The sequence below is a fragment of the Rattus norvegicus genome, chromosome 3 (assembly GCF_036323735.1).
Source record: "Rattus norvegicus strain BN/NHsdMcwi chromosome 3, GRCr8, whole genome shotgun sequence".
Classification (NCBI taxonomy): domain Eukaryota; kingdom Metazoa; phylum Chordata; class Mammalia; order Rodentia; family Muridae; genus Rattus; species Rattus norvegicus.
The window spans coordinates 77,011,841-77,030,137 of NC_086021.1; the positions used below are offsets into that span (position 1 = coordinate 77,011,841).

The 18,297-nt window shown below is 46.6% G+C and overlaps 1 protein-coding gene across 5 annotated transcripts in view; it reads left to right on the forward strand.

Moving 5' to 3' along the window:
* Positions 1-327: 327 nt before the first annotated feature.
* Itga6 (integrin subunit alpha 6) overlaps positions 328-18,297 on the forward strand; it is an 84,909-nt gene continuing 66,939 nt past the window's right edge. Inside the window, exons 1-3 of one of the 5 annotated variants that reach the window (XM_063282995.1) lie at positions 328-989; positions 5,926-6,073; positions 13,008-13,737. In XM_063282995.1, the coding sequence (XP_063139065.1) occupies positions 13,556-13,737 (182 nt within the window). In that variant the 5' untranslated portion in view covers positions 328-989; positions 5,926-6,073; positions 13,008-13,555. Of the gene's footprint in view, positions 990-5,925; positions 6,074-12,896; positions 13,738-18,297 lie in introns of those variants that run through there. The other 4 variants (XM_039104096.2, XM_039104095.2, XM_039104097.2 and 1 more) reach the window with 4 other exon arrangements.

Here is an 18,297-nt window from a genome sequence, read left to right on the forward strand (position 1 = left end):
ATGGGAACCTGGCATTCCTGATGGAACTGTGGTGAATAGCCATTCATTTTTCCATTTGGAAGCTAAGCGTGTGCGGTTCAGGAGACTGCGGACGAGGGGGGCTCCCGCGCTGTAGCCTCCTCAACTTTCCAGTCTGGAGAGCGAACTTCATGTTCTAAACTGGCTGCTTTTGTAGATGCGCGCCAGTGAGACATAGAACTGAAAGCAAGTCCCACTTTCAGAAGTATTATGGGGCATTACGTGTACGCCTTAAAAACAAGTGGCTCATCACTTCATGAATATGCAACACTTCAGTCGCTGCTGTAGAGGCGAGCTCTCTGTTTCTGTCTCCTTAGGATTCAAGTTTCGAAACACGGTTGCCAGAGCCTCCTTAGAAATACTGACTGTTGGGGAAATAAAAGGAAATTGAGGAAGCTAAAGAGGTGCTTTATCATAGATAAAATGACGAAGTGGGAGCTTGGACAGTGAACCTCATGGAGAACCAACAGCTCATGCCTCTGGTAGAGCCGCTCTCTGGAAATGAAGCTCTCTTGGCTTTGTATCTCCAACTGTTCTGCACAAATGAACCAAACTGGGAATCAGTTGGAGTCAGTGAAGCTGAACACAACTCCAGCCATTGTCTCCATGGCTCCCACGAAACCCCAGTGCCAAACTGATTAGATTCACAGTTCATTTCGATAAGCTTGTCTGCTCATGGCACACAGAAGGCAGCGAAGCCTTTCACAAAATGAGAGCTGCAGAGGGAAAACACACAAGTTGTTTAATGAAGAGGGAGGCTTCTGTGAGGATCATGGACGTTTTCTCGACCACTGCCTCGTGCTGCACTCTTTGGTTTCTGTGCTGAAATGATATTCGGGGATTTGCCTTCCTGTTAACCACGAAGTCTGCAATTTTTTGCAGGGCTGTCCTGGAAGTCACCATGTAGACCAGGCTGGCTTTAAACTCCCCAAGATCCGTTTGTCTTTGATCCGTAACCCCTGGGATTAAAGGTATGTGCCACTGTGCCCTTTGTGTCCATCTTACTTGCTGAGACAGGGTTTTTCACTGGACCTTGGGTTGGGCTGCCTGGGTAATGGGTTTCAGGGATCTGCCTGTCTGTAGCCTGCTTTGTTACTAGGGTTACAGATGTACTATGCCATACTACCTATTTGTGTGAGTGCTGGAAATTCAAACTCAGGTCTTCATGCTTGTGCAGAAAGTGCTTTACTGGCCGAGTCATCTCCCTGGCATGTGATCATGGATGTGCTTGACTTAGATACAGTAAGGGCAAGAACAAAACTCTTTAAAAGTGAAGTGGGTAGCACTGTGGGGGGTCTGTGGAAGCCGTCACCCACCACACAATGAGGAGCATAGTTGGCATTTGTCTCCAGTTCTCTCAGCCGACCCTAAGCTAGAGACTGAGGGAAACTGAGCAAAGCCTACCCCATCAGCACAGGCTTTGATTCTACTAGTCATGCAGCCGTGAAATCGCTATCTCCAAACTCTTTCTAGTCACTTTTTCACAAGGATAAGCAATAACATTTCTCGGACAGCATCGCTCCACAGCTCAGTCTACTTTAGCCTAGCACTATGGACTTAATCCCTCTGTGAAAATGGCAGAGGAAGTGGCCAATGGAATAGAGGCTGATACTGTCCCACAGAGAGGTCCCCCTTATGGGAACACTGGACTGCTTCTGTTTTGGAGACCCACTGCTTCATCATAAGCTGCCCTGGAAATAGATGGCTTGAAACAATCATTTTATTAATCCCTACAATTCTATGGGTCTGATATTCAGGTAGGGTTTGGCTGGGTGACTCTTCTGATCTGTTTAGTATCATCCATGGTGACCCAGCGGTATTAAGTCCGTAGCTAGGCACACTTATGGGGTCCAAGATAGCTCCACTGTCAAGATCCTGGCATGATCAATAAGAACTGGTAGGCTGTGCTTGGGGGTGGGGGTGGGGGGTCTCTCCCATTCTGAATTGTTTACATCTACTCAACCGTGGGAAGTGGGCTCCTTAGATGCTGGTTTGGAGTTTAAGACTCAGTGTTCCAGGAGTTCCGGGTGTAAGTTTTAAGACCATTTACTTGAAAATCTCCTCCACAAGCCAGGCATAATGGCCCAGCACTCAGGAGGCAGAGGCAGGCTGAGCTCTAGGCATTTGAGGCCAACCTGATCTACCAGTGAGTTCTGTGGCAGCCAGAGCTATAGTGAAATCCTGCCTTGAAACAAAAACAAAAGCGAAAAAGGAAAAGGAAAAAAGAAAATGAAAAGAAAATTTCTTCCATGTTTATTCCTCCAAGGCCAGTTCAGGTTAGAGACGAGAGGTGGAAACTCAGAGAATAAATAAGTATCATCCGTGTCCAACCAGATTGCTGCAGCTCTCTTCTTGTGGCCTGAGAAAAAGAATCCAGTACTTTTCAAATCTCTTACCCATTAATGGGAAAAAGATAGAAGGAAATTCTTAAGAATCCTTTACATAGCCCCAAGGGGAAAAGGCATGTTTCTTATTCAAAAGATTCTGTATTTCTTGCCAGGCTTGGTTTAAGTTTCTCTGAGAACAAAAGCACTAAATTTGGGTCAGTTGAGGCCCCTCTTCCCGACATCTTGGCTTTTAATCCCAATAAACACTAAGTACCTAATAATATTTAGTAACATTTGCAAGATCCATTAAGGCGAACGCATGAGTCAGGGTAACCACACAGCTTTGGAATAGACAACACTTGCTTGGAATTGTTACTATCAGCCTTGAGTAAATCACCAAAAAAATTGAGTCTGGCTTCAACTCTGGGACTAGCACATTGCATGCCCCTGTTACTCTTCCTCATGGCCCACCATCTTATTTCTGTGGCCCCACTACTTTGTTTATGACGTGGGTCCCCGGGATTCTGTGGCATTGAATGATATCGTACCACACCGCAGGTGGGACGTGAAGCCCGTTCCCTTCAGTCTTGTCACTGCAACAGAAAATCCCATCTGTAGTGTCCTTCGAGGTCACAGACCTCAGTCACATTGCTCTGAGACTCACAGCAGATCTCCATCCAGGAACCGTTGACAAGCTTCCTTCCATTCAGGCCTATGCACTTGTGACAGACAGGTCCAGTGATTTGCTGTTGGGTAGGGTGATCAGTGAGGGACGTCTGGGGAGTCGACCATTTGAACCATTTCCTTCCTACGTCCAGCCTCCATGTGTTGACCTTGGGTGATGAGGAAGGAATGGGATTGGAAGTGGAGGCAGCAGCTCTGTGAGCTCTGGGACAGCAGAAGCAATACTGACCCTCCCAGGATCCTGCTGCCTTGTTCAAAGGACTTCTAGATTTGCAGACATGGTGCCCGCCCCCTTTTTTTTAAATGCATCCTCACCTTTTCTACTCTCCATTCAAACTCTCCAAACTCTCTGCTGAGAATTCCCACTCCAGATAATTAGCTCTGCTTCCACTTTTTCCCGGGCACCTTTTAATTTTTAGCTGGATGATAACTTCAGAGGACTAAGGCCCTGATGCTATTGGCTGACTTGAATTGGGGCTTTCCACTTCCTTAGGGACTACTGTCCAAAAGGACGGACGCTATGCCTTTCGGATACAGTGTACAGTTGGCCATGTTCCACTCTAAGCATAGAATGCAGTGGGGATTCATTTCCTGAAACAGACAACAATCCCACCACCAACTCAAGAGTCTCCGTATAAAAATGACTAGTGAAAGCCCTTAATAGTCACTCATTTTCAAAAGTCGTGTTTGTTATTACTGTGTGTGGGCGCATGGTGTGTGGGTGCATTCCTGCTGCCGAGTGTGTGTGGAGGCCAGAAGACAATTTCGGGGAGTCAGTTCCTCTTTCTACCTTTCATGGGTTCCAGGAACCACAACCTCAGGTGTTCAGGCTTTCCGGACAAGCACTTTTACCAGTCGAGCATCTTACCAACCTCATCATTGCTCAGCCTTAGGTGTAACTGTTATGTTCCAGCCTGGTTTTTGGCACTGTGGATACAAATGGGACTTATGTGGTCCCCAGTTCCAAGAAACGGACATGGTTATAGCATGAAGACACGTAAATAGATACACAGCGCTCAACTGGAGGTACCAAGGACTATGATGACCTAAGAATGGAGAGATTGGATAGATTAATAGATCAATAGATCGATCAATCAATAGATAGATAGATAGATAGATAGATAGATAGATAGATAGATAGATAGGATGTGTACTTACTGAGGATCTTTCTCTCTGAATTTTTATTTTGTTTTGTTATTTGAGACAGGGTTTCTCTGTGGAGCCCTGGCTGTCCTGGAACTCACTCTGTAAACCAGGCTGGCCTTGAACTCATAGAGACCCACCTGCTTCTGCTCTTGAGTGCTGGGATCAATGGCATTTTGCCACCCCTCCCCCAGCTCTCTCAGAATTTTTATCCTAGGTGGAAAAATAACTGGAACACACGCACACGCACATGCACACGTGCACACACAGATACATGTGTATATAGTTAATTGAAGTTATTTGAATTTTGGAATACATTTATAAAATAATACATAACACTTTTCCCTGAATTTTAATGGTTTAAAAAATATAGATGGAGCCTGGGTGTGATGGCAGCTCTCCTACATTCCAGTAATCCCAGCACTGAGAAGGTTCAGGAAGGTCATAAGCATGAAGGCAACCTGGGCTACACAGTAAGGTCCTGTCTCAAAAAAAAAGCCAAACAAACCCAGATAGAAATTGTTTATAACCTCTGAGAGCTATCCTTAGCTTGCCCTAGCCAGCCCTTTTTAGAACTCAAAGAAATACATGGCATTCTGGTCACTTACAGAGTGTAAATAAGGCAATTCTAGCCCTTCAGACTCAAAGAGGTAACTGTCCCTGTGTCCAGTTCTTTACTCCCACTTACAGATGAGTCATTTATAATGGTTTGAGGAAGGTAAAGTTCTAGAACAATGGCTGGAGGCTCTTGTTCCTAGGACTGTTCCAGGCTGGAAAAGTCCCCTCTGGTTCTAGGATGGCACACATCCCAATGGGGCTTCCTAAGTTTCTATCCTGCTCTGAGCAGGAAGATAGATGGAGGAGCATTCGTTTATATGCAAATGGCCCCAACCTAACACGTTGCTGGTGGCTTTTTTTAATTTCCTGTCAGAAAACACACTGGATCAAGATCACACTTGGGAATCCAGTACAACTCCTTGTTTGGAAGCAGGAAATGGGGTCTCAGTGGACTATTTGACTGCCAAGGCTGAAGAGGGGCCTGAGGGGGTGGGCTGGCTTATGAAGTCAGAAGTCTGGAAATCCTGGCTCTTAATTTGGTCAGATACAGGCAGCTTCTCTTTACAGACATCCCAGTGTCAATGTCTGTAGGCATAGGCTGAGGACACTGGCCTTGAGCAGACGTACCAGATTCAGGGTTTCTATAGACTTTTGTTCCTTGTTTTGCTTTTGAGACTGTCTCACTTAGCCTGGGTTGCCTTGTCACAGAGCCAAGGATGACCTTGAATTCCTGATCCCCCTGCCTCCACCTTCTAAGAGCTAGCATTGCAAACATGCTCCACTATGCCCTGACTTCTACAGATTTTTGAAACTAAAACGTGATACAAACATCAGTGAGTCAAGTTCTCTCCTTTGTCACCAGGGAATGGCCAGAAATGCATCATCTAATATAGAAACGTTTGGGCCCTGCTTTTGGTCATGTGGTTGGGGACAGCAAAGCCATTGTTACAGGGACATGCTGAGCTAGCCAGTGGTCCGGCTCTCCCATTCTTCCCTCTTTGTTACTTGTTCTAAGCAGTCCACATTGCAGAACCCATTGAGTTGCCTCTGAATGTTTCATTAAGGCGCCTGCAGAAGATACCCACTAAGTACCTAGTAGGTGCTTAATCACTCACAAGCAAGTGGCTTGCTTTCCAGATTCTTTTGTTTTTTTGTTTGTTTGTTTGATTTTTTTAATTTCTGTTTTCTGAGACAGGGTCCCTTGTAGCCCAAGTGGACTTACACTATCTACTGAGGGCAGCCTCGAACTCTGTTCCTCCTGTCTCCAGCTCATGAGCGCTAGGATTTGAGGCCCGTGTCTTCACACCCAGCTTCAGATGCAAAGATCCTGAAGGCATGTGAAGGTGAGAGGTCTGATTTCTCTGCACAATAGAGCGTTCTTTTAGTAGCATAAGCTTCTTCAGTGTCTGCAGCAGTGTGTATTATGAACATAAATCACCAAAGAAAATGTCGACCGACGATGAGTTTTCCATTGGCAGTGAACAATTCGTCACATAAAGTCTTCCTCTGACCAAACTGTGAAAAGAGGAAGATTCAGGAGTTGCTTGGGAAAGTCCTTCTGCTCTCACCTCTTTCTCCCACCAGGCCTCCTAGCCCGCTCTTCCCCTGGGCAACATTCTCCTCCGCATCTATGGTGCCAAATTCAGTGTACCTTGTTGCTTCCACAAACACTGGCGAGACAGAGGAAACTGTCCAGAACCAGAGAGAAGCACAAGCTTGTTGCTACTCAACCGCAGGCACCGAGAATAGGATAGGGGCTGTTTGCAAGCTCTAACCACAGAGAACGGTTCCTACTGTCCGTTTAGAGGAGAGAACTGTGGCTCTAAGTGATCGCATTCCTATAGTGTCAGTGTTTAAAGCCCGAAGATCGAAGTCTCCCGCTTTCTTTGTTAAGGTGCTTTCTGTTCCTTTGTTTTCACAGCTACTGCTGTATTCAGCAAGTATTTAAGAGTCAATGCTGGGCTACACATCTCCCATATGGAATCTCACTTAATTCCCTCACAATCTGGTGAGGTAGGCATTCAGAACATTTTACAGATTAGAATCCTGAGTCTTAAGGGGCGGGAGTGACAAGGCAGGGGTTTCGAGCTCTTCCTGCTCTTGTAGAAGACTGGGCTTTGGCCCAGTCAGGTGGCGCACCTGTAACTCCAGTTCTCCAGAGACCTGGCCCTCTCATCTAGACTCCACAGGTGCCTCCACACACACAGTGCACAAGCACACACTTAAATAAATATAAACCGAAGTCCAACATTTTCTCAAAAGGAAAGAAAACTGGGGCCTGAGGAGATGGCTCAGTGGTTAAGCACCGCTGGTTGCTCTTCCAAGGATCCAGGTTCAATTTCCAGCACCCACACAATAGCTCACACCAGTCTGTAACATTTCCAGGGCTTCTGACAACCCCACACAGACATACCTGCAGGTAAAACACCAATGCACATAAAATAAAAATAAATTATAAAACAGAAGAGAAAAGGGAAGAGACGTGAGAGCTAGAGAGGTTGTTTGTTCCAGGCTCCGAGGTGGGCAGTGGGTGAGGCTTAGCTGCCTACCCTGAACTAACACACATGACAGAGACTACTTACCCACCATCAACCCGTCTTTTACTATCCCCCTCTCCCATCAGCACATTTTTGTAGAAAGCACATATTGCTTTAGATCTGACTCCAACTCGGAAGCTCACGTGTTCCAAGGCCTGCTCCCCAGCTGGTTCAATCATTGAGAAGCAAAGGGGTCCTGAAGTTCAGATTTAGCCACTGATGGATTCATAATTCGATGGAGTTATTTGGAGGTGGTAGAATCCTATGGGGGTGGGGCCTACTCAGAAGAAGTGGGTCAGTGGGGACTTGTCCTTGGGGCTACTTCTTGCTCCCAAGAAGGTACTTCTGGACCCTCTCTGTCCCACTTCCGGGTAGTCATGAAGTCCAAAGTTGTGCTTCCCACACCCTTGCATCTCAAAGCTCTGCTTCGTCAGAAACAATGAAGTCAACAAACCAGGGACTGGAGCCTCTGAACTGTAAACCAAGATAAATCCTTCCTTAGGCCGTTTGCTCAGTTTGTCATGGAGACAAGATGCTGACTCACCCAGCAAATAATTTTTTTCCCTTCGATGAGTTAAAACCAAAATAACTCATTCTTAGCCTTTTCAAGATTGTACTATGCAGGACACGAGAAACTTACAGCTTCCTGTTTCTTTCTAATAGTGAGTGTCTGGGCTGGAGAACCAAGTTTGCCATGTGGAGATCTCATCTCAGAGTTGGGAACTTGCTCATTTAAGCTTTAAATTTGTTTCTAGCTGGTAAATGTAGCTTCCTGGCTTAGAAAATTTCTCTGGAGGGGGGGGGGGGAGACTCTCACCCTAAAATGGCACCATGAAATACTCTGCAGTCTATAACATTTTAATGACCTCATTGTAAATGAATTAGAAACATTCAAGGGCAATTTACTTTAAAATAGATCTGGGTGTTAAAAATAGGGACAGCTGGCAGGGAGATTCTCCTGACTTCAACCAAAGAGATGTTTGTTTCAGTGAGATACAATGTATAACAACTAATAAGTAACTAAGCCACTTAACAAAGGAATGATGTAACCTATAAAATACCAAATACAACAACTTAAAAGTATTACAGTTCAGTATGGAAGAGAAAACTTCCTAACACTTTTCTCTTTCCTAAAGAGAAAAAAGGCACGATGAGACAACTTCATGTCACTGAGAATAGCCTCATTTGAAACGGTTCAATGTCTAGTTTTCATTCACAAAGTTACAATATGGGTCAGGATGCCTAGCTCCTGAAAGCTGTCACATGGGAAAGCGGGAGCCTGAGTGGAGGTTGGCTCTAGTGGGACCTTATGAACACATTATGTTTCTTCAACTCTGTTAATCCCTTCTACAGCAAGGTACCTGTGAGGCAGGTCATCCCCCCCCCCCCCCCCCCCCGCACAGCTGAGAAAATGAAAAATGGCCACATGGTTAGTATAAGGCAGAGGCAGGAAGTGAGGCAAGGACAGGGTCCCACAGACTGTGCTAACCTCTGACACATGACCTCACTTTGAAGGAATCCCAGGAAATGTGAGCTTGAGTTAAAATGTTTCACTGGCATGTGAGGATTTCTATGCTGCATGAAAGCAGCAAATAGGATATTCTCTAAAGCAAAGTGATTCAGGTTCCCAGGAAGCAGAGACCATATTGGATACAACACACAGAGTCTCAGTTCTTCTCTAAAGTAATGGCTGACCAGTACTTTAGCAATAGCTGAAAATTCCCCTACCAATGGTGAGATATTAAATAAATAACATTTTTATCTGGCAAGTATACAGGTAAAACTAAGATACCACTAAAACTAAGAATTCCAAAACTCTCGTTTGAGTGAACATCTCTACTCGTAGCGCTCACTGCCTTTTCAGTGAAGATTTTCAGTATGTAAAAGTTTCTTCTAAGATAGTATAATTAGACTCTCATATTTCTTTCTGTTTTCTAAGCCTTTTTAGAGAAGGGGAGGGATTGAGACAGGCTTGTGCTATGTAGCCCAGGCTGGCCTCCAATTCATAGAAATCCTCCTGAGCCTTCATTTAAACAAAGTAGTTTTCTCAGGTAACTAAATTTACAGAGCCTCTTTTTGCAATGCGTATGTTTTCTATAGAAATGTACACAGACACATGGACACACACTCACTCACACATACTGATCTGGATGCTCAGTAAGCCTGTATCATGAGGTTTGAAATCTTTTTTTTTTTTTGGTTCTTTTTTTCGGAGCTGGGGATTGAACCCAGGGCCTTGCGCTTCCTAGGCAAGCGCTCTACCACTGAGCTAAATCCCCAACCCCGAGGTTTGAAATCTTAACACCATCCTCTCCGTCTGTACACCTATTTATCTCCTTCTGTCTCTTGTCTCTTTCTCTCAGCCAGCTCTCATATATAACACAGGACAACTGCCTAGGATTGGTAACATCCACAGTAGGCTGGGCACTCCTATTCCTACATCAATTTGCAACCAGTGACAGACCTTTCTGTCTCAACTTTCCCCCACTAAATCTAAGAGCTTCTCTCCCTCTGTTTTTACCTCATAATTCTTAAGGGTCTCAGTTCCTTTCATCACTCGGCCCCAGAGACTGCAATATCCTCAGTGGGTACAGAATGACCTTTAACCTCTATTTTATAACTTCCCAGTGTATTATATCCAACTCAGTCTTGGAATGGAAATAATAACTGAGTCTCAAGCTGACTAAAAAACTGTAAATAAACAAGGTGGTGGTGGCACAGGTCTTCAATCCCAGCACTTGGGCTCAGTGGGATCAGAGAGGCAGGATCTCTGAGTTCCAGGTCTATAGGACTGGTCTTTAGGCTGAGTTCCAAGACAGCCAGGGCTACGCAGAGAAACCCTCGCTTCAAAACCAAAACCAAAAAAATCAAACCAAACCAAACAAACAACCAAACCACCAAACAATCAAAAAGAAAAAAGAAAACCCGAGAGACACAACCAGAGCGTGTCAAATACAGAGGCAAACACTAGCAGCAAACAACTGAACTGAGAACGGGACCCCCATTGGAGGAATTAGAGAAAGGACTGAAAGAGCTGAAGGGGCTTGCAACCCCATAAGAACAACAATGCCAACCAACCAGCGCTTCCAGGGACTAAATCACTACCCAAAGATTATACATGGACTGACCCAGGGCTCCAACTACATATGTAGCAGAGAATAGCCTTGTTGGGCACCAGGGGTAGGGGAAGCCCTTGGTCCTGCCAAGGTTGGACCTCCAGTGCAGGGGAATGTTGGGGGGGAGTAGTAAAGGAGGATGGATGGTGGGGGGAAACACCCTTATGGGGAAGGTGGAAGGGATAGGGAGCTTACGGACAGGAAACTGGGAAAGGGAATAACATTTGGAATGTTAATAAAGAAATATTTCCAATAAAAAATAAATAAAAATAAATAAAAACTCAAGGAAAAAAGAAAGAAAGAAAGAAAGAGAGAGAGAGAAAGAAAGAAAGAGAGAAAGAAAGAAAGAAAGAAAAGCTGGGATTAGTGACACAGTCCCACCTGTAACTGAAGCACTTGGTGGTGGAGTCAAGAGGATAACGCGTTCAAAGTCATCTTCAACTATCTATGGAAGTTCACGGCCAGCCTTGTGATTTCCAGAGGAAGCAATGACACTCTTCAAAGAGATTCTGTTAGGAGTCTGAGAATTTGAATCAACACCAAGGATGCTTGCCTTCCTAGGCAGGTAACAGGTGGGAAACAGGCACAACAACTGTGGAAAGCAAGCACAATGACTGATAGTTTCTCACCCAATGCAGGCACATCCCGGGACAAGCATCTCGTCCCTCTTCTTCAGACGGCGTTTCGTCTCTACAAGTATCGTTCGATCTGCACTGTGCATTTGTAATACTTAAATTTAATTTAATGTAATGCAGATGTCAACTTGAGGATTGACATCAAGAAGGCAACAATGACCATTCATATGTTGCTCGTCAAATATGTCTAAGGAAGAGACGGACCGGTGCTCCGAAGTCTAGAATTAGCCTCAGAAGGAGGAGGCATGCTCAGAATGGCCATTGGCTAACATGACTTGAGCATGACCCCCTAGAGGGAGCAGATGAAGTACCAGGGCTTGGAGTTGAGCAGAATCTGATGGATCTTGGACACATGTGCAGGGCTTGGCTGTCAGACACAGCTTTTCTAACCAGCTCAGAAGTATTTCAGCAACACGGCAGCTACATCACTGGCTCCTGGCCGAGAACTACCTTGGGATTAAATGCTTAAATGTCAACTCGAGGATTGAAATCAAGAAGGTGACCATGACCTTGAGATTCATTATGCCCGATCATCACCCATTCGACCTGTCTCTCAGGGATAGTAGGTGCTAAACATGAGAGAAGAAAACGGCAGTGACTAACACGCATTAAAAAAATCACACTGCTGACATTTCCTACGTGTCATTTCCAACGGTTTCTCAACATCCTTCAGAAGTGCTGTTCATACTCTGTGATCTTCGAGATTGCATTTAGATCCATTATGTCTCACCCTGGGCTAGCACTAAGATTAGTGTTTGGTGGGAAGTGGCACATCTCCTGGGGACCCAACTCTGGCAGCTGCTGCCACCTGTAAAGATCCCATATGACGTTCACACAGCTTTTCTGAGCAGCTCCGGCTGTTCTCTTGGTACAGATGTAGAAGGACACTTTGGGTCTTCCTTGGGACTGCACCCTGCTTCCGTTTCCTATGTGTGGACGTTAGGTTCCAAGGAAAGGCCCCTATCCTGCTTCAGGAGTGTAGAGCCTACTGTGACTGTTACCCAGCCCTGGGCAGTCTTGGCTTGTATAAGAGAGTTGGCTCAACACAGCCAGAGGGAGCACACCAGTAAGCAGTGTTCATCCATGGCCTCTACTGCAGGTTCCTGTCCCGAGTCCCTCAGTGATAGACTGTTACCTAGAAATGTAAGATAGAACAAACCCTTTGCTCCCCAGGTTGCTTTTGGTCAGAATGTTTTAACTCATCGATAGGAGATAGAATAGAACAAAGCCCCTTTATCAAGTTACCGAAAACCAAGACCCCAGGCACAACTGTACATGATTTTAAGAAGAAAACTGATTATATTAAAGCATGTCAAAATGTTAACATGTTTTCTATAATAGTATATTGCTTCTTTATTGATATACATCAAGATCTGGCAGAGTGGCTACCTAATAACAACTGTAATTTGAAACATCCGCAACAACCAACTTTTCCAGAGAAAATAATATTTCCTACTGATAACTGGGTTGCTGACACATAGTCTCCTGCTTTTGTGGTTCGCTGTCTCTACATTCATAAGGAAAAAAACTGCTAAGCTAAAGTCAGAGGGTAATAAAAAAAAATGGTTCACCAAAATGTACACTGTTTGTCCTCAGCCAAATTCTGATTGTCCCTGAAACAAGTTTTTCTATCCTAACATAAACATGTCTCAAAAGCCAACACCTCCCTGGAAAGCCCCACCCCATGCCCGAGAGACTCAAGCCTTCAAGCCACCCACGTGGACCTCTAGCTGTCTCTTATCTATGTAGGACATCTGGGGTAAGAAAAGGGGACAATAGTTGAGCTCCAGGGCCCAATATAGAAAGATTCAGCGCTCCCTACCTAGGGGTTCTTCCCACCAAATCTTAGTTGACTTTTTTTTTTTTTTACCTTATCAGCAAAGAGAAACCCACTTCTAGGATTGAATGAAACAGATGAGTGTACTTTTAAGTAGTACAGCATTACGGAAGTGTGTACCAGCGCAACGTTTTCTGCGCTTGGGTCCCTAGGGAGCATCAACCCAACCCCAAGAGCTGGGCACAGTTAGGCGCGTCTTGAACTCTTGGAGAATGGTAAGTCTTTGCAAGTCAGCCTCGAGGCTCGGAGAACTGCTGGATTCAGGAACCTCGGCCGGCCTTTCAATGACAGGTAGGAAGACTCAGCCTTGCAGGGCTCCGGGACGCTTCCGGGCAGGTGGCGGGGAAGGTGGGAGGGCTGTGGCCGGCGCGCCCCTGTGGGGCGGGGCCGGCGAGGAAGGTGCGTGTGGCGGGCGGGGCCTAGGGAGGGGTGGGGCGGGGCGGGGCGGGGCTGGAGTCCCCGTCACTCGATAAAACGCCGGAGAGTCTCCAGAGAACAACGGGCTCATTGAGCGGCTGCTAGCTACCGGCGTGGGGGAGCTGCCGGACAGAGAGCGCGAGCCGGCCGGGGGTGGGGCCGCGCGCAGGGGCGACCCAGGCCAAGTGGCCACAGCGGCGCGCCAGGGAGCCCGGCCCCGGCCCCGAGCCCGCGCGCACAGAGGCCGTAGCAGCTCCGCGGGTCCCTCCCACCGCGCGCGCCCATGGCGGTCGCCGGCCAGTTGTGCTTGCTCTACCTGTCCGCAGGGCTTCTGGCCCGGCTGAGCACAGCTTTCAACCTGGATACCCGCGAGGACAACGTGATCCGGAAATCGGGGGATCCCGGGAGCCTCTTCGGCTTCTCGCTCGCCATGCACTGGCAGTTGCAGCCGGAGGACAAGCGGCTGTGAGTTCCCCGACTCTTCCCATCCCCACCGGGGCGCCACGCCGCGCCAGAGAGAGCGAGGGCGCGCCCTGCTGCCGCCCGTCCCGCGTGCCCAGAGCCTATCCGCCGGCTGGCGGGGCTCGGCTTTGCTCTGCCTGGCTCTGCTTTGCCCTGCCCTGCCCTGCCCTGCCTTGCCTTGCCCTGCCCTTCCCTGTCGGCTCGCACTTCTTCGGCCCAAGACTTTTGAGATCCGGGCTCGCTGCGCCCTGCACTCGGCGCCTCCGAGAAGCGAGGAGAGCCGAAGGGATAGACCCCAGGCCAGGCCCCAGGAGACTTGTGTCTCCTCCTCCCCCGAAGTGTTTTCCGCCGTTCTCCACTCCGGGTTTAGTTTGCAGGGACCCCGGCAGGTGGCACGCTTTGCTGAGCCTCACGTGTGCGCCTGGGATAGTGGTGGGACATAGGGTTGCGGGAAGTCTTTCAGGGAGATGCAGGCCTTTCTCAAACTCTTCGGCCGTCTGTGCCCTCCCCGGTTCGCGCGCCGCGTGGAAGTTGGGAAACCACTTTTCGCTCTCCTGCGTGACTTTCCCTGCAGAGTGAGCTCTCCTGCAGGAGATTCTTTCACATGCTTCTTTAAAAGCACCTGTTCCTCAGAATTACTAGATCAGCTGTGAAAACAGGCTTCTTGAAGTCGGTGTGCTAGCTCCCCCTCCCAGCTCAGAGCCGCAACATCCAAGGATCCTCGGCCCCAGTGCTGGGTGGGTCCCACGGGGGAGTTAGAGCAAAGTGCCCCTTCTGAGAAGTGACGTAGAAAAGAAGGTTTGGAAGTGACAGTCAACCCACAAGTGCTTCTTCCAGGAGAAAGCGGGCGGCTCTCCCTTTTAAACAGTGTTGGCTCCCACATGACCCAGTTCTTTGATCAGGAAAGATTTTCTGGAGCTTAGTCGCCCAGTCACAGTGGGGCTACATTCTTGATCCATGCTCATTCTCACAACAAAAGGTCCTCCTCTCCACCCAGGCCTTGAGTTGAACCCAAGTCCTTCCAGGACCAACAGACCGGAGAGAACAGAGTCCAGCCCAGGGGAAAGGAGAGGCCAGAATGATTTTAAACTGGAGAAAACCCCCATTTCGGCCATTTAACAACTTTAGGGTTTGTGCATATTTTGGACTTCAGAATCTTAAGGTCAGATTTTTCTGATAACACCGGCTAGGTGAAGCAGAAGTCTACTGTGGGTGGGGTTGTCCCAGGCAGGGAGGGGACCTGACTTTGCAGGCCTGGCCAGCCTCTGCATTCTCCCGAAAATAATTGTTGGTCAGCTGTAAATCTGAAAGTGAGAGTTGGTTTTTGTCAACTCAAACGGATGACATTTCAAGTCTCACACCCTATGTGAGAGACACACACATTTACCCACAGAGGATTTGAATTTACTTCTGTAGAAGTGAATGTGGGCCGACAGAGGGAAAGCATTCTTGCCTTTAGCATTCTGTCAGTATCAGAGACTACAGAGACTGGCTTCCTGGACAGACACTGTAATGGGGGAAAACTGAGGCAAGAAATGTCCTGGGGACAGTGATTTCAAATTGTGCCTTTAGCCAGGAATCTCTGTTGTCATTAAGGCAAGCTAAAACTTGTCACTACTTCAGGGCGTCTCTTCTCTTACAACTGCTCCAGGTCCTCCTGAGATGAAGGCCTTTCTTTAAAAAAAAAAAAAAAAAAAAGTTCATAGAGCACTGTTTCTCAACCTGTGGGTCGTGACCCTTTCACAGGGATCGCATATCAGATACCCTGCATATCTGATATCTATATTATGATTTATAAGAGTAGCGATATTAATTATGAAGTAGCAATGAAATAATTTTATGGTGGGGGGGGTCACCACAGCATAAAGAGCTGTATTAAAGGGTTGCAGCACTAGGAGTGTTGAGAGCCACTGCCATAGAGGCCAATGGTTGGGAGAAGACTCCTCAGATAAGTAGAGACCCATGGCAAGGGATACTGTGTCACACCCTAGAACTCAGAGGCAGAATCTATCCCAGGAATCTGTGGGGCTCACCTTGTCTTAAATTCTCTCAGGTTCAAGAATAGCATTGATCGTCTCAGAAGAGTCAGCTTGCACAGCCCACATCAAGCCCATGGCTTCCCTTTACAGAGAAGGATGTGGGTCTAAGTGACAGCCAGTGAGACTGATGGGACTCTGATAATTGTTTGCTTTGAGCTGTGGTTTCTTCTGTAGAATGGAGGTGTTTCTGCTGAGTTGGGTTGTTGTGAAGATTAAAAGAACATACAAACTGCTCAGTGTCTACCTGGCATGGACACCTGCTGGTTAAATGGAAGCTGTCGATGGTGACCATTTAAAAGTAGAATCTCTAGGATGACAGTGTTAGATGCCGGGCGCCATACAGGTGTTGTAAGCATTTTGTGATTCTTAAACTGCCTCGTATTAAAACCGAAGGCTCTTGTTTTAAATTTATACCCTAAACTCTTCGGTCACGTTTATGAACTCCAGAGCCACTTAACTTTACTCAGCCTTACGATTCATTGCAGAATCAAACTTGTAGAACATCTGACTTCAAGGCAGAAGATATGTGGGCCCATTACATAAATGCACAGCTACAGAGAACCTACCATAGCATAAGGGTTTGGCTCTTTTCCTTTTCTTTCTTTTTTCTATGTATTTATTTATTTTGGATTTTAAACTTTCTATAATGCCATCTATATATTCAGGAACACCTTTAGTTAAGATTCTATAGGGAAGAATACGGTGTCTGAGAGCCCCAAGACGCACTGGGTGTTGTTGAAGCTTTGGGGACTGTCACATTGAATTAGATACTTTAAAATTTCCAGGTTTCCTGAGATAAATTACATAAGACTCCAGCAATTATTAAGCAGACAGATGAGTGACTGGGGTTGGGGATAAGCACTTTAATCCTCCGGTCTAGGTGGGGCCCAGTCGCCTCCATGGAAGTTATGTGGTGATGACTGAATAAAATCTATCTTGTGACTCACTCACCTAGCTCTCTTCTGGGAAAGAGTGGATCTCTGTATGATCACCTGGGAGGAGGTGCATTTATGGAGCGAGGCCTGCTTCACTCCTGATCCCCATTTCCTCCTTTCGGTCCTTAGGTCTCCTCGCTATTGTCTAAGAGCGTTCCAGGTCTACTGTTACTTCTGTTCTCCCTTGGTGTTGATTGTTGGTTTTACTCAGTCTTGTGATGTAGCTAGAGATCACCTAGTCCCTTTGTCCCCTTTGTAGATGGGGAGACAGAAGCTGAAGGTCATGAAATGCCTTTCCTGAAGTCTTACAGCTACTTAAGCGGAATCTTAATCAAAGTCAGGTTATGAAGGTGGCATTTCTGGCTTGTGTTTATGCCATTCGTAAGAGGAAACATCAGAAACGACCTTCAGATGGGGAAGAATTGGCAAGCCGCTGAGTTGGAAATGTATTTTAGTGTGTGGATTCATTGAACTGCCTCCCATGTAGGTCAGGGCTATCTATTTAAGTATCTGTACACGGACTCTCTTCCTATTTACCCCCATTCCAACTGGCTATGGATCAAGCTCCTCCTAACTGAATGACTGTGACCGCCTCTGTCCGGGGGTCAGAGGCAGTGCACCCAGCCATTTGCTTCCTTGAGCTCATTCCCTCCAACAGAATGAGTGCCATGTGGCTCGGGGCCATCTTCTAAGAACCTCTGTGTCACCTTGAGTCCCCGGAGTAGGGAGAAGAAACCACAGTCGTCAAGGAGTCTTAGAGGAAATATTAGGAACAATACATTTCCATTTAAGATTCTATGGTACGTGGCCCCCAAAACCTGGATTTAACATATTTCTGAGACCAATATAGCAATGAGTTCTGTGCTTTAATTAGGAACAGCGGAGCCAAAACAAATAATATTTGCTTCCAGGTGCGCCCAGAACACTGGTTTGCACTGAGTCAGCCCATCTTAAAAAAAAAAAAAAAAAAAAAAAAAAAAAAAAAAAAAAAAAATCCCAAGAACTATTCTACCCTAGAGCAATTTCTTCATCTCTTGAATGTGGGCAGCACATGTCTGGCAGTTCTGAGGTTTAAGCTTTATTCATCTTGAGGGGATGATGTAATCTCTAACTGGGCTATAGGTTCTGTGAGGGCCCTCTTTGCCAGACAGCACCTATCTGTGTCCTCCAAATACAAAGGAGTCAAACCATACACTCAGTTTAACTTGTGAAATCAACTATTCTTGCTAAATGTGGCGGGGGCTGAGGAGGGCGGCGCCCTGCCATGCCATTCCTTGCTCAGGGGTCTGGGTCTGCAGTCCCTAGGGAAAGGGAAACTATAGGCATGTAGGCGTGATGCAGGGAGACATGGAGGTTCTTGGTTTTTCAGTTTAGTGACCAAGTCCCCAGCTAAGAGATTTTTTTTTTGTCAGTGATTTTTCCCCCCTAAAGATAGATTTATTTATTTATTTATTTATTTCATGTATATGAGTACGCTGCTGTCCTTGAGGGCAGATGAGGGCATCGGATCCCATTGCAGATGGTTGTGAGCCACCATGTGGTTGCTGGGAATTGAACTCATGACCTTCGTTCGGAAGAGCAGCCAGTGC